The 16541-nt window shown below is 40.5% G+C and overlaps 1 protein-coding gene across 3 annotated transcripts in view; it reads left to right on the plus strand.

The window, feature by feature from the left end:
* Positions 1 to 11403, plus strand: part of SMPD3 (sphingomyelin phosphodiesterase 3) — a 106947-nt gene extending 95544 nt beyond the window's left edge. For all 3 annotated transcript variants that reach the window (XM_072346264.1, XM_072346265.1, XM_072346266.1), the window contains exons 7-8: positions 5118 to 5280; positions 6765 to 11403. In XM_072346264.1, coding sequence (XP_072202365.1) covers positions 5118 to 5280; positions 6765 to 6866 — 265 coding nt within the window. In that variant the 3' untranslated portion in view covers positions 6867 to 11403. The remainder of the gene's footprint in view (positions 1 to 5117; positions 5281 to 6764) is intronic.
* Positions 11404 to 16541: the final 5138 nt, after the last annotated feature.

Genomic DNA, 16541 nt, shown 5'->3' on the forward strand with positions numbered 1-16541 from the left:
TGTCTTTCAGAGATGCTCGTACAGCATAGCTTTAGAAGAGTTTGATACTGAGGTACTTGTTTTGTGCTAGTAGACTTCCAACAGATACAAAAACCCTCTTACTTTGCCAGCGCCCTAAGCTAAACTTTTGGATTACCTATACATTAATACTATGAATATGAATTACCTATATTAAGTAATGTACCGATGGAGAAAATTAATTAGCTTTGTATAGTTTAGAGCAGCAGTTAATGATGTGCTCAGCCTTTGTGCACCTTCTCTGCCTTAACAGCCAGTTCCATGAACGAAGTATATTATCACCATGACTAACTATAAAATATGTCCTAACTATAAAAGATAAAAATATACTGAAGAGTTAAGATATTTGAATTAATGAGTGTGCACAGATTCTTCAGTTAGTGCAATGGAAATGGTACAGCACAGAGACACATTTTACTTCGTTGTTTTTATTCACAAAGTGCAGCGTACTGTATGGATTGACATTCAATTGAAGGCTACCCCTGAACTTTTCCTCTTAGCAGTTTTGAATGCATGCCTGTTGTACATTGTTATTTCCTTTCTAAGATCTAGGTTTCATTTATATTCAAAAGATAAGGATTTGTTACACTCAGTCCTGCTCTACACATTCAAAACCTGCAAAAATTTTAGACATTTCTATTCACGTGTTAAAAAACATGAATTTAGTACATATTTAAAAGATTTTGGGGAAGTAAAAGTAAGGTAATTTGGCCTCTACAATCAAGTTTGCAAATGCAAATCTGTATGTGGGAGTAACATTCTATTTTATGGTTCCAAGAGCAGGCTTGAAACTTTTTTAAAAATAAAATCTGTTTTCAAGCAGCCTTTTGAGCCAATCTGTCACCAAATTAATTTGGGGATATTTTACTTGATTCCCTTAAGAGTCACTTGTAACTCTTCCACTGACATACACGTGAATGATAGACAATTAGCCATTAAATGATCCATAGAGATTGAGAATGTTCCTTGTGCTACCCAAGTGCATATAAGTGCACATACAGCCCTTCAGTGCGAGATTACTGGAAAACATTCTCCAGTCCTGGTAACAGAACACACGTTAAGTCTTTTTGACTACTAAAGCAGCATTCAGCAATCTTCAATATATGATAATTCTTTTAAACTCATGAAAAAAGCAGAAGCTTCTTATGCACATCTGCAGGGTAATGAGGATCTGAATGTGTAAATTATGTAGATATGTAGATATTAGAGAAACAGTCTCTTCTGGAAGAGGCCAAGACAGCCTGTCCTCTCATCTCTGCAAGGGACTGGTAATTGCAATTGTTGAAATTACCAATAAATGCAGTTAAATTCAAAGTCATTAATTCAAGACAGCCTTAAAAATGTTGGAAGCATTTTTTAAAAGCATTTTCCTAACGTTTAAATTAAGTACCTAGAGACTACAGAGTGTTATTGCCAGCACTGAAGCTATGGAGCCCCTTCCAGCTAACAAGTAGCACTCAGATACCCAGCAAAACAGAGTATGGCCTGAAATTGAACCACTCTTACTGAATTCTACTGAATTTTTCAGTAATAAACTTTGATCAAGCTTTACAGAGATTTAAAACAGACGTGTAAATTAGCAATGTAAGCTACACAGAGAATTATTTCTACATCAGCACTCCTCTGTAGTTTATAAATAAAATCAAGTCGTTTTGCATTAGCAAACTGATTAGACAATGAAAGCAGTAGAACAACTAGTTCTTAAGCAGTTCTGAAGTACAGCATATGTAGAACGTTAGAACTGGAGAACCTACTTGGTACAAATAATGAGCAAGTCATTTGTAATTATAGAACAATTAATAAGCTGGATGTAATGACCTGAGGCCCTACAGCAATGCTAGACGCTTCCGCACAGAGGCTTCATGAAATGTACACAGCTGATTGTGTGTCACAACATTCACCTTAAATCTAGGACTGGAATGAGCCCATTTTAACCTATAAGCCCTGAAAAGAGTCCAGAACAGAAGAGCACGTCACAATACAGCTTTAAAAAAAAAAAAAAAAAAGGGATTTATAAGGAATTTTTTCCTGACTCCATTGCCACCAATGGCTCCAGCCTACAGGCTGGAACACCAGTAAAAAGTCTTCCTTAGATTCAGTGGATTCTTACCTGAATGGGAGGTGGTCCCTTGAGGAGTAAGCTTATGGCTCCCTTACACACACCGCTCCTCATGCTCCTCTGTTCTAAGAAGCTGCAGCCAGTACTACAGGCTAGCAGCAGAGCAGTGCTGTCACACTTACAGATTAATTGGGATGGGAGATGTTTAAAGGGAAAAAAAAGGCCCAATTACTTGTTATCTTGCCTAAAAATTAAGGCAACCATTCCAAAAATAAATAAATAGATCAGATTTAGTTGTGTGACAGTCAGAATTTGTTCTGTTCACCTAAGCTGTGAGCATTTACCTGTTAGAACAGCATGGCCTGATCTTTGGTACTCAGCCCTATCTCTAGTAGGGGGAGATAGCAAACCACTGTGGACAAAGTGACAGAAGTTTTAGTCAGAAGTAGCTGCACTCCCTCTTGCAATTTGTTCTCTCCAGGTATCTGGAAACAATGCATCCTCTCCTGGTTGTTCAGTAAAGGGAACACCCTGTGTTCACATCCACAGACAGATCTGACACTAAAACACATTCAGCTTTTAAATCACTGCATACAAGTTTTTGTGAATAATACCGCAGCATTAATCAGCAGTTTCTTCTAATTTGTTTCTTAATTGGCTTTGCCAAATACAAATACAATTTTTGGAAGAGGTCAGTTCCATCAAAGAGATTGCTTTCAGGTAGTGAATCATTTGCAGTAGCTCTCTAAAATCAGCTTGCAAATGGGTTGCAGAGTGTAAGCTAATTTTGCATGAGTTATTAGATGACAGCCTAAACTTGCACAGTACATAAAAGGAAGCTTGCTTTTATGTAAAGTGGTTACAGTAAACTCAAAGAATCTTCAATGCTTCGCTGAGTCCAAAGCGAGTCAGACAATTTCTGACTAAGTAACTAACTATATGATCATAATTTTGCCACTGTTATCTTCTGAAATCACGTAAAGTACTTGCAGATCTCAACTGACCCAATCTTACTGATTTTAACATCAATGAGACCTAACCAACCATAGCAAGTACTTTGTCTCTTCTCTCACCATCCAGAGACTTGAAAGAGATAAAATTTGACAGAGAAACCATTTAAATCTCAAACACTGAAACATGTTGGGGAGCTCTAGTTGTTGCCTCTTGTTTTTCCTTCATTCTCTATATTCACATAAAAAAAAATCTCCCAAACCCATAAAAATCATCCAAAGTCAAGTATTCTAAACTGGGTGATCAAGAGCACTTTATTTTTTTCCATGGTGAAATTAAAGGCTTTGTATCTGTCAGGACCCAAGTTCAGGCTCAGTATTTCTCTTGCAGCAGTTTGATGTAGCTTAATGGTGCAATCAGCTCTGGAGCAGGTCCAGAGAAGGGCATCAAGGCTGGGGAATGGCTTGGAGAATATTTCCTATGAGTAACAACTGAAGGAACTGGAGCTGTTTGGTCTGGGAAAAAGGAGGCTAAGGGGAGACCTTATTGCTCTCTTCCAATATCTGAAAGGTGCTTACAGTGAAAGTGGGGTTGGTCTCTTCTCACTGGTGACAGATGACAGGATGAGGGGAAATGGCCTTAAGTTGTGCCAGGATAAGTTTAGGTTGGATATCAGGAAAAACTTCTTTATGGGAAGGGTTGTTAAGCACTGGAATAGGCTGCCCAGGGAGATGGTTGAGCAACCACCCCTGGATGTGTTTAAAAACCATTTGGATGCGGTACCCAGGGACATGATTTAGCAGACCACTGTTAGGGTAAGCTTTGTTAGGTTGCAGTTGGACTTTATGATCTTTAAGGTCATTTTCAACCTGAGTAATTCTATAATTCTGCAAGAGAAGCCACAGAACCTTGTGTTCAGGTTTTGGCAGGTAAGTAAAGGAAAATGATTTTCAGGGAGGTGACTGAAAAACATTTGCTTCTGCATTTTAAGCCAGACAGAAAAAAAAAACACCACCTAGTCTGTCCCTCTCCGCATGCAGTTACCATGCAAAACAGCTATCATTGTACTTGTTACATCAACCGAGTACTATCCTACAACTGCTGCTCCTGCGTTTGTGTGCACAATCACCTGTTGTCTGCAGAGGTACTGTGGTAGATCTTTTAAATAGAATACAAGATTGTAAAGCAAGTTTCCAGTAAAACAATACAAAACAGCTCAGCAACACGCAATTGTTGTAGAAGAATAATGGGGACCTTTGTGGGCTATCTAGTCTAAAAGTCACATTCAAAACAAATCCAGTTGCTCAGGGCCTTAATAACCTTCTGTATAAAATACACTGTTAAGGTTTAAGAACCCAAACAACCATTTTCAATGGGAAAGGTGCAGCTTATCTACCCAAACACAAGACTTGTACCTGGAGAAGTAATTCTTCATTTTGGCTGTTTACATGCATGGTGTGGGGCTGTGTAATCTCCATGCAAGATGGGGGCATTGAAGATAGTGTCACATTCAGGAATCAAATACTTAGTAGTAAAGTAAGCTCAGGGTTCAAGACACAGTAACCTGATGCAGAGGATTGCTCAAAACCAACTATCACACACCCAAATGCCAGCTCCTGAAAACCATGCAGTCACCCATACCCCGTATGCAAATATGGCTGTCTTCAAGTGGAGGTACACAGAATTCAGAGGCCAGTATCAAAAGTCCTTAGGTGTGTTGTAAGGTTATCTACAAACAGTTTCCTTTCTGCTGGATTCAACAACGCTGGAAATCATCTGTGTGTTACATTACACTGCAGAGAGCAGGCGAGCAACGTTCTCCTCTCAGATTTTTGTTCTCCTGGCTACAAGGGTAGGTCTGCAGGACCACCACACAGCATCAGTGATGCCAAACAAGGCTCTAAGAGCACTGTTAGCAGTGGTGCAACCTACTATTGAAAAATCCATCTAGGAGAAATTGTGCTTCATGCTGCACATTTAACAGTTCCAAGCATTTCCCTTACTGGGGAGTTGGAGAGAATCCAGTGTAATGCACAAAGGCACAGGATGAGCCAACATTTAATGTAATATTTTTTTTCCATTGAAATAGGGTGCTGGAAAGTGAAGAAGGAAGGAAAGGATACTTAGTCTATCCCACCAGCAAGAACCACAGTTCCAGTCAAAAGGGGAGGAAGGCATCACTGAAAGGAAACGGCAGGAGGATTGACTATATGCTTTATACAGAAGAAGGTCTCTACCTGGAATGGAAAGTGGTGAGTTTCACAGTTAATGAAGAACAGCTATAGCTCACCCAACAGACTTGTGTGGATGGTGCTGCAGCCCCTTCAGCCTGAGTTCCAACTTACATTCCAAGACAAACACAGTGCTTTGGTATCTTCTACATTTACATGCAAGTACTGAGTTTGAGCCTACCAGATACATTTTAGATGGAGTTGTAGGAACACTTGTCCATATGCTGCCCTCCAAAATAAATAGAAAGTCTTGTTTCCATTACTTAAAACTTTTGCCAGACAAAACGTTCTGGTTCATGCTTCCCAATACCACTAGTCTGAATATTCTTTAATCCTTTAAAGTATCTGGATGTGCTTTTATTATGCCTATGAAAATCTCCAAGTCTGTCATACAAATGCAGGAGCTACATGGAGGAACTAGAATGAGAACCCGCAGCGCACTGTCTGCTCCCTCACAGAGGCCCTTGCCTTAAACAGAACTCCTTGATGAAATGAGAAACTAGTTCACACTTATTTAGTATAGCCCAATGCAATTACCAGAAGAGCAGGTAATCAGCAATTCAGCATGCTCAGCAGACGATAACTCCATCCATCACACGGCTGCTGAGCAGCTAACTTCTTTTAAGTCTTTCCATTTCAGATGCAAAAATGCTCATGGTACATCTGTATGATAAACCCATCTTCCATTCACACAATCAGCAAGTCAAGCCAACATCTGAATAGAGCTGACCCAGATTATGCCTCTGATAAAACTCATGCTGACAGCATAAAGAAATATGTGGCCATGAAGAGGCTACAGACTGTTCTCCCTTAGGGCACGCTACTTTACGCTAGCCAAAAAGCTCCTGTAGAACTGCAGTCTCTATGTTTTCTGCAAGCCATTCCTAGAGTCCTGGCAAAGTTAGTGGCTAGCCTACAGGACTGGACAACTGAATTGGGTTAAGAGAATGTTAAGATTGCTAAATTCAGCTTCCAGAAGCTGGGAAGCAAGCAGTATTTCATACAGAAATTTAATTTGATCATACAACATTTTGCTAGGACAAAGGCTCGAACTGATACACAAGAAGCAGTGTGCTGCCCACCGTATGTTCCCATGAGGGTTAGCATCTCAGCCTAACGAATTCAGACTTTCAGCTGTATGCCATGCCCAAGACAGTACAACTGGTCCTTCCAAGAGGAGATTTCCATACAGATAAGGATTACCTACCACAGCATTACAGATAAGCCTGTCTGGAACAACACTGGTTTACTATAAGCAGAATGAAAAGAGTACAGCTATGTCTTAAGTGGTGCACCTCATTAACTGCATCACACTGGCACGCCCTGTGTGACAAAGCAGTTATTTACCATCAGTTCCAGCCATGCCAGACTAGTCCCATACATCTACTAATACCGTAAGGATACCAAAAGTAAGCTAAAGAGAGGCACAGAAGATTAATCTTAGTGTGTGTTATAGCAGATAAATTTTCAAATTCCTTCTTTCCTACTTTTCTTTCCACCTGCAGGAAGTGGAAGAGTTCAGCTTTATCACCCAGCTAGCAGGCTTGACAGACCACCTACCAGTAGCAATGCGTCTTATGGTGTCTACAGGAGAAGATGACCCTTAAAACTGACCAGCTTGGAGAGATTAGAAGAGGGAAACGTTAACGGTATTAAGAAAATATCACAAGATAAGAATGAACTATTCTGGTGCCACGTTAGGAAAAATGACCAGACCTGACCCAGGCAACTCCCCAGAATGTACCAACAACAGAGTACAAAAAAAGGGAAGAAATTGAAGGTTGTGGCCAAAAGCCACTGTCACAAGTTGCTCAGGCAACAGGGCAGGCCTGTACTACAATGTTTTCACTGTGGACCGAATGGAACTAAGATGGAAGTCCTAACTCCTTCTGAACCAGTGCCATTCTTACTAAAACATGTTTTTATACTAATATATAGCACAATTTAGTTTGTAATTAGTCTGTGAGTTAGTGCTGCTCAATGGTTTTTTGCTTAATTTCTTTGTATAACTAAGAAGCTAAAGCTTTTTTTCTTTTCTTTAGCCTGTTGAAGTTGTAGTAGCGTGCTTGCATCAGTAGCATGCGCCCGCACTGCATGCCACTCTGAGATAAAATAGTAAGATACCATGGGGAATATCAGAATGGAAGTTAATTCAAAAATCAGATACCAGCCAAAGCAAGGCATTCTGGGACTGGCAAACCCTTCCATCATTACAGAAAGATATTAAAGGAAACAAAGGAAAATTCTGTTCAATTTGCAAACCAGTATTCTCCTCTCCCTTTTAAGGATATTGATAACAAAAAAATAGAATTACGATGTTTTATCACCCTTCTTCCAGCTGTGTTGCCACTGGAACTGTTAAGTGTTTTGTCTGAATAATGATTCCAGGATTGGGCCTTCACCTTTCCAACTGCAAGTCATTCCCTTAAGAAGAAATACAGTTCCCCTGTAATGTTTTTTCTTTCCACACATGGGGCAGTTCTGAATTATGGTATGGGATGATATATGTATTACAGTAGAGTGAGTAGATTCCTATAGTACTATTGGTAACACCAGAGCCAACATTCTGCCTTAGCTAGGAACAGTAAATGGAAAATAGCTTGTATAATGCATGTTAGATATAGAGTTAACATAAACGACGTTCTGGGGGAAGTATAAAACAGTGTGTAACTGATAAGGCAGGATCGACTTCATTTTCCAAAGGAATCAGTACACTTAAAGGGAAAGCACAGCATGGGTAGCTACAGAGTACCTAGAGAACTGTGACTCAGCATTCAGTAATGACTTCCTTTGAGCTGAGCCTAGATGCGGTCTGTGAGATGCAGTTCATTTGTTATTCACTCACAGGCTTTCAATATAGGTTTTACAATAAGATTCATACATTCTTCCCACTGCAGCTCTTTAAATGTGGGGCTGCTCCCTCCCCCCTCCCCATCTTATCCCAATGACCCGAGCTACTCAGACTGTAACTTTAATAATTAAAAAAAAAAATCCAGGGATTTTAATTCAAAACGGTCTGTGTTGCTGGAAGAAGAATGAAACCCCTTGTGTTTTCCTTGTGTTTTCACCAATACTCAGTTTCTTCTGCCTAATTTCTCTCCAGTATTAGAGAAGAATTAGTCTCATACTAACTCCATTAAACAAACTCTTCTTTCAGTTACGCTGTCCACAAACTCCTGATGATCTTGTTATGGTTTAGTTTATACCTGCTAGAAATCAGCTTGAGCTAAATGAAAAGAAATTAGACTTCAATTAGAAATCCTAGTCTGCAGAGCCTCTCGTACTGGCTTAATTAACTACAGTAAACAACTGAACTTATATTTAAATCAGCCTGATTTTGCAAGTTGCAAACTCCTCATAGTCACGAAAGTACTGCTCACCAGGCAGTACTAATTCCCAGTAGGTGGTAGGCCCCTGCTCACACTCTCCCAGGGCCCCTAATATTGATGTGTTCTATGCCTCATTCCCAGTCCTGGCATCCCTTCAGCAGAGACTGCCTCTTGCAAGTGTACTGTGCCAAACCATGCGGTACTCTGCAAAGCGTAACCCATGGGGACTCAAATAGAGCCAGACTTAATTCCCCCTTTTGATAAAATTAGGAATTGAAGTTTACAGCATCAGAGACTTTAGTGTACTGTCCCAGTGCACCATCAGTTTCCCACTTTGTATGTTTCTCTTTATACAGAGGGTGCACGTAAGTGCAATGTGTTTTTCTGGTTTCTTATCTTTCCATCCAATTCAAAAAGACTTGTACCTGAAACAATGCTTTTAATCCTATTTTCTACCTTGCTTGTATTTTATTAACCTTTTTAAAAAAGAAAAAAAAACAAAAAACAAAAACCAGTATCGGTAGCAATTTGTGTGCTGTCCAGCAGCTATTTCTCAGTAGTAAGATTAAATATAAGGTACAGTATTTTTAATAGCTTTCCTAACCATGTAAATTACAATTTGATATCAGTTTCACTAAGTATCAGTTGCAGGAGCTGAATTTGACACTGTGTGGGACATAGTCATAAACTACTGCCAAACGATGTTTCATTATTTACAGTAAAACTAACTTTGTCTAAATTATGTCAAAATTAGTTCACCGGCTTTGTGCTGACTAAAATGAGGCACTTTTGTCAACTTTTTGAAATATGTTGAGAAATATTTTTTCAAATTTGAAGTAAACTGTTTTAGATTTTGATGTTCTAAGCTTTTCAGTGATCACTCAATGGATAGATGTAAAGTGTTCTCTTCAAACAGTGCACACACGTTTAACCAGTCTAAGTAGTTCTTAACTAAGTTACTGTCTTAAGGATCTACCTTTGCAAGAGACTGATGCTGGGAGGTACAGCTATGTGGCACCACTGTACAGATGCTCCTTGCTTTTTTTGCATCGATCCTGTGCCTTCTGATGCCTTGATAATCTTGCAGAAGTCAGAGAGCATATGTACCGGTACACTGTAAAGAAACCTTCTTTTCCAGAAGAGCAACATCCTGGATAAAAAACAGTTTATCTACACTACTACTGCTCCTCCATACCCTATCTCACAAAGAATCATTCCGACAATAACAGTATTGGCAAGATACCGATCGTGACAAGCCTTAGACAGATACGTTGTAACAGCATATACGCATAACAAAATAAAAAAGGGCAGAATATTCCCAGGAAATTAAACCCTGGATAGCTTTTAGATGTCAGTCCTACTTTGCTGAAGGACAGCATGACACAATTTATTAGTAGGATGTTATTAATAAGAAATGCGAGTTAAGCTTAATCTACTGTCGCTAACCCCACTTTGTACAGGAGTTTCAGATATCATCAAGAAGTGGGTGATAATGCTATTCTTGGTTTAATAACTGCCACTCAACATGGATACTGTAGATGATGTGTCATCTCTTTTATAAAAGCTAGATTAAAGTCTTCTGTTTCTCATGTTCAGTTTGCATTTTACAATAGCAGTTCTAGAACAAGCGAACAAAAGGCATAAACGAGGACAGCTGGAAACGATGAACTTCCAGAAGATTCAAAGATGTCAGGTCCTTATAAAGTCAGTACCTTTTAGATCACTTCAAAAACACAACCTACAGAAAACAGTATGTAGCTTTTCAGGCACATTCAGAGCCAGTTCCTTTGTGCACTGTTTGTCTGAGGGCCTGAAAGGGAACCGAGCCACCTCCTTTCCACCAAAGCTCAGCCATGAGGGCTAGGGTAGTAATGCTTCATGCTACGTGAGAAAGTGTTTACTAATAATTAAAGTAGTGGCCAGCTAGTTCTATCGTCATTGCCAACTGGATGCTTAACTGAAGCAGTCTAAAGCAGCTTAACAAACTGTAACACGTGATGGCTCCAAGGGGAGCCTGCAGCCTTCTGAGGTATGGCCAGCTTAGAGAAACCCTGGAGGAAGCCATTTTGTGTAACGAGTTGACTTGTCTTATGCAAGAATTATTACAAGGTTTTTGTCTCAGAAGCACTCTCAGCTAGTCAGGCTAGAACCTGGATAAGACAGTAAGGTTTAAGCAACTTAGAATTCCATTAATAATATATTTTTTAAATAGCCTTTGTTTGGTGGTCCAGATGAAGCAGATCTGACTGTCTCCAGTTTGGTTTCTGAGCTACCCTCAGATCACAGCAACACGTCGGTGTCAGCACATATCATCAGCTCAGAAATGAAGCATTCCCACCTCCTGGCACCACAGGACGAGAGCAGAAATACCTACAATTCTGAGCGCTCTGAGAAACTCCCAGTTTTACCATTCATTATTATGAGGTTCAAATTGTTACTGAAGGTCTCACTTTTCCATGACATCATGTTTTAAATACAATCTTGATGATTTTAAAATCTTGTATTATTGCTGAGGTTTAGAATCCTGTAACAAGAATAACCTTTTTTTATTTCAATAATTTTTTCGGTATTGTATCCTTCTGGGACCTAATGTTTTTATATGGTAAGCACACACCTTCTGACATTTTGTTATAAATGTATTAAAAAATAAAAAATTAAATATTTTCATTGGTTTCTTTGCCTGTAAGAAAACCACAACCTTTGACCTGGTAAGAACAAGGTATTTTGAACAACAGAGAGAGCTTTTTTTGTCTTTTATTGGTGCTGAAAGGAATTACTGGTTGATGCAGACAAGATAATAAAATTTCAAGGCTCAAATGTTTCTTTGCAGTCCCCTTTTTCTGGTTTTGTGGTTCAGAGTCTGGTATCACTAAGAAAAGTTTCACTCTTAAGATGTAGCATCTTAATTAAACATTTGCCAGCTGTCTCATGGGAGGATCGAGTGCAGCCCCATTGTGCTGTGCCTGTTTCAGTGAATCTGCAGACAATAGAGACCCAAGTGCTTTGAATTCAGCAGCCTGGCTTCTACTGCACACACACCTCCATGCGCAGAAACCCCATTCAGTTTCAAGCCCTGCATACGCTCTACCTGCTACAGGCTGCTCAACTCATTCCAACACTTTCACTTTGAGTCATTCACACTGCATTGCATTCTATTAGCATTTAATAGATGAACACAAGAACAGTTTATCCGTGCATCACGGAATGGCCCAGATTGGAAGAGACCTCAAACTCCAACCCCCCCACCACAGGCAGGGCCACCAACCTCTACATTTAATACTAGACCTGGCTGCCCAGGGCCCATCCAACCTGGCTTTGGATACTTCCAGGGACGGGGGCATCCACAGCTTCTGTGGGCAGCATCTTGGTACCTCAACAGTTTCCCAGTCCCTGAACTGAAAGCAGGTCTGATCTGTAGACTGTTTGACAGTCAAAAAAAGCAAGAACACACCACACATATGTTGTCCTTAAGAAGTCCAGTGATTTCACTGAAGAACGTCAAGGAAAAATAATCCATTTTGGTGATTCAGTGCTTTTGAATGGTCCCCAATCTTTTATAAAAGGTGGTAGGGAAACCCACCTTGAAGAATTTATTTTCTCCACAAGCAGAAAGGAGGAAAAATAAAAATTAAATTTAAAAAAAAATAAAAAAATCAGTGAAAAGCAAGTGCTTAAGGAAGAACACAATGCACCCAACTCCTGCTGTCAGCTAAGGAAGGAACCACCCCATCTGTGAGACGGGACACTAGAGACACATCTCTGCTGCTTCCCCTGCTGTTGTAGAGCTGACTGCACGCTGCTGCTACCACCGCTACACCTGGACCATTTCCAGGGGTGGATGCATAGTATGTGGCTCTTCACATCACCAAATCTGTTTTTCCATTGTCTGAGTCTGAACTATTGCATCAGCACCTCACAGTGCGCTCCCCTGTGTTAAACACTCCAGGACTGCAAGGTAAAAACAATCATTCCTGAGAGTTCGTAATATTTTCCAGACTTTTCGCTAAGAACAAGAACAGAAAAGTGTGGGTCCTTCTCCCTGCTCTCTCTGCCCCACAAGTTTTAGTGCAGTTCTTACTAACTGATGCCCACAGCTGCCTGTTAGCCAGCCCTAGAACTGAAATGCCATCTGCCTCTTTGGCTATCGTACAGATTCTCTTGGCAAAGCACCCATTAAAACACAAGTTTCCCAACCCACTGAAATTTCTGCTCAGAATACTGCTGAACCTGTATTCTTCTAGACCTTCTCTTTCGTGATTTAATACTTTGCTGTACTAATTCTCCTCCTCTGTTGCTGCAAGTTCAGGTTGCTCATATACATTTTCATGGCCTTTCAAAACACATGCTGTTACCCTCTACTGTTGTTTATGACTAATCCATATTTCCCATTTACCACCTCCTAGGTTTTTAAGCCCTTCATACTTTTTTCCCCTGACATTTAGGATAGGCTCCATGTGGCCATCAGTGAAATCAGTACGCTGGGCTTGCTTTAGGAAAACAACAACCCTAATTCTCCTATCTTACCTAATGGGAGATTTAACAACTGCTTCCTACAGCCACCGGATACGTATGGGAAGAAACATGCATTATGGCAACTAAGATAGAAGAAAAAGAATCTGAGGGCAGTTACACATTGGATTTTGGAACCCATCAACATTTAACACTCATTCCCTTTCTTCCACGAGTCTGAGGAACATCTATGACTGCAAAACACTTCAAGCTGTAGCCTACAGCATCACAGATCAAGTGGTTTCCAATGCTATACTTCATTTTTCGGAGCATCTCCTCTTTTCAAAAAAATTTTAAACTACTTCAAATCCCCCAAACTTCATGCAAATCAGTAAGGTTCCAATTAACTTCATTCACTTTATTGTTATAGATTCATTGGTTGAGTATCGCTGTCACAGACCTACACTGCTCTGAACAGACCTCAGCATCATAGTGGACATAATGTGACAATACAGAAAACAGAAACTGATTTATTTCATATACTGAGCCATGTCAAAACTATCTGGTAAAATCTTCTCATGATCATCACTTAGATTACACGAGTTCTGCAAGGCTTTGCTGAAACTCAAGTCAATGTAATGTGTCAAAAGCAGCCTGAAGCCTTTTATGTCCCACTCCTATCTGCAAATGTTTTACTCTTCCAAATCACAGAACGAGATGCGTCAATCTGATGAGCTCAATACAGACCTTAATGCGTTCCCTGAATGCCACACGATCGTTAGTGTACTGAATATTGATATCTCTGATCACTCTCTACCCAGCCGAAATGGAATCAGCCTCACAGATACACACATGAAACACCATAATAGCAAGTAATTGATATCAATCCTTCCGCCTTAACGATACAAAATGGAAGACAATTAGTAAGTCATTGCAGAGTTATGCCAGAGGAGCAGACCTGCTCACAGAAAAAATGGCAACGTTGTTCTAAATGGAGGGAGGGAAAAGGCAGACCTTCACATCTAGCCTGTGAGCTGTGATTCTCACAAATGCCTAGCATGACTCACACAGCAGAGGTCATGATGCAGCTACAGCAAGAGCTGCTCCATTCCACAGTAATACTTCTGTAATCTTAAGATTCTGAAAGGCGCAGTATAAACAAAGGCACCAACTTCCACTGCTGCCACAGCAGGCAGCTGCAAGGTCTGCACGGGCATCCTGCAAAGAACAACGCTTCTTCCAAACCAAAACGTCGAAATGTGCAACCTGAAATCACCCGATGGCAACCTGTTCTGAATGGATCCTGCTGCGGTGAATGGCAAGCAATGGGCATGAGAGAGGGAAGATGACAGCTTTCCACATCAAAAGCAATCAGGTACCCTTGTTAAGAGATTCTCAATTAGCTTGAATGCTCTGACCTGCTGCAGCAGGTCCCAAGTAAAATCCTCATGAGTTTTTCTAATCTAATTAGGTATAATATTTTAAATTTTTTCTGTTTGGATGTTACAGATTCCTAATTGCTTTCCAAATGCAAATCCAGACATTGAATACCCAGCAAAATCCAGCTTCATCTTTCTTTACAGCCAGAAGTTTCTCCTGAAGTCGACATCAATACTGTCAGCTACTGGAAAGCTCAGCAAAGACCTTCGGGCCATCTGGGAACAACAGGCTGTCACAAGGTCTACAAGACACCAGTTGAAGAAAAGTAAATAAATCCCAGGCCTAGTATGGTGCCAAGCACTATGCTAAATATATTTCTAATGAACGGTGTATCACACAAGACAAACTGGTTCTCAGCATGCAGCCTGGTCCATTATCTCAGCCCTAAATTAGAAGTGTTATGAAACAGGTATTTAAACTCTATAATTTCCCTTTGCCACTTTTGCTTATTTATAGCTCCCTCAAACTCACTTTTAACAGAACACGTCTTGTAACTCACAATAAGCACATAAGAAGGACTTCATGCTGCAGCTACTTCACTAATTGACTGCTGTTCTCAGAACTCTGTGGCACACACGGGCTCTCGGCTCTCTCCCCTGGTGAGATCCCTGCTGCCCACAGCTGACCCTGTGCGTGCTTCCACCCCACTGCACATCCTTGGCCTCACCAATCTGCAACCATCTGTTCCAATGTTAGAGCAAATTGCATGTTGTAAATGCAGCATTTATTATACAGCAACAGAAACAAATGCTGAGTCTGGTTAAATGCTGAGCAATGTCTCCCCACCCAGTATAGAAAGCCCTGGTCTGGGACTGGGCTCCCAGGGCTGACAATTAGAAGGAGGTTTCTGACCACGAGACCAGCCAAGTTCAAAAGCAGCTTTCAGCAAACCTCAGTGGAAAGCAAAAAGAGAAAACCTTGCTGTTTTTGTCCTGCATTGGTCTGTTGCATTTGAAAAGAGAAGAAAGATTTTATGTGCAAGGCACAGGAAGGGACCAGACTGAGCAAACCAGAAGGTTCCATTCGGTTCTGTGTTTGGTTTGAGGTCAGGAGAAAAGTACAGAATTTCTTTTACTTCTAAGTAGTGATTATTTACAAGTGCGTGCATAATGATCTGCTTGGGACCCTGTTTGTTCCTTAAAAAAAGGAGGGAGAAAAAAAAAAGACACTTCTATTCATGTTTTAAACATGGGCAGAACTGGCTTTTGCCAGCAGAAGCTCTTCTGATACAAATGACTCCCTGTCACTGCTCTGGGTGAGGAGCTCGTTTGTATACCTGGAGCTTCCATTCAGGGTGGGGGAGGCAGAGGGGAGAGGAAAGCAGGTAGTGGGTCTGCAGGTGTGCTATAAAGATACAAGAGCATCTAAAAAGGAAAAAGAAAAAAAGTTAAGAACATTAAGAAATATTAAATGGTCCTTAATTATTTTGCAGCCATTCAACAGAATATAAAGTTCTGGCTAGCTCTATTTCTAAGAAGCACGATTATACTGATATTCCCTTTAGTTTTACAGATGCTTTGATAAAATCTGATTTTAAATAGAATTCTTTGATTAGCTGTTGCCCAGACAACCCAGGGAATGCAAATACACACTGCCTCAAAACGAGTCAGAGCTCTCAGCTTTAAGGAGAGCCAAAGAACGGAGCAGTGTACCCCGTGTCCAGCCAGAGGCTGACACAAGTGGAATATTCTTCCCTTCAGCAAAGGGATGCAGGCAGCAGCCTCCAAGAAAGCAGCAGGAAGCTGGCAGTGGATATAAGGCACTGCATTGATCCAAACAGAACATCTCCTGTGAGAAAATACTTTTATTTATTGAGGCAGACTACACGGCCTGGCTGACTGGCACCATGACAAATACAAACATGGCAGCATTCGAAATGGGATGTTCTCCTGTTCAGCAAGGCTTCAAAGAAAAAAGGAAAGAAAAAAAAAAAAGGCTAGCCAGCACTTAGAAGCACCACTTTGTAACCTCATCACAAAACTCCTGTTGACAACCTGATGACTTCCACTGTGGAACAAGGAACCTGCTGCCAGCACATCTGTACATTAGCATGCCTACAGGGGA

This window comes from Excalfactoria chinensis, chromosome 11 (assembly GCF_039878825.1).
Source record: "Excalfactoria chinensis isolate bCotChi1 chromosome 11, bCotChi1.hap2, whole genome shotgun sequence".
Classification (NCBI taxonomy): Eukaryota; Metazoa; Chordata; class Aves; order Galliformes; family Phasianidae; genus Excalfactoria; species Excalfactoria chinensis.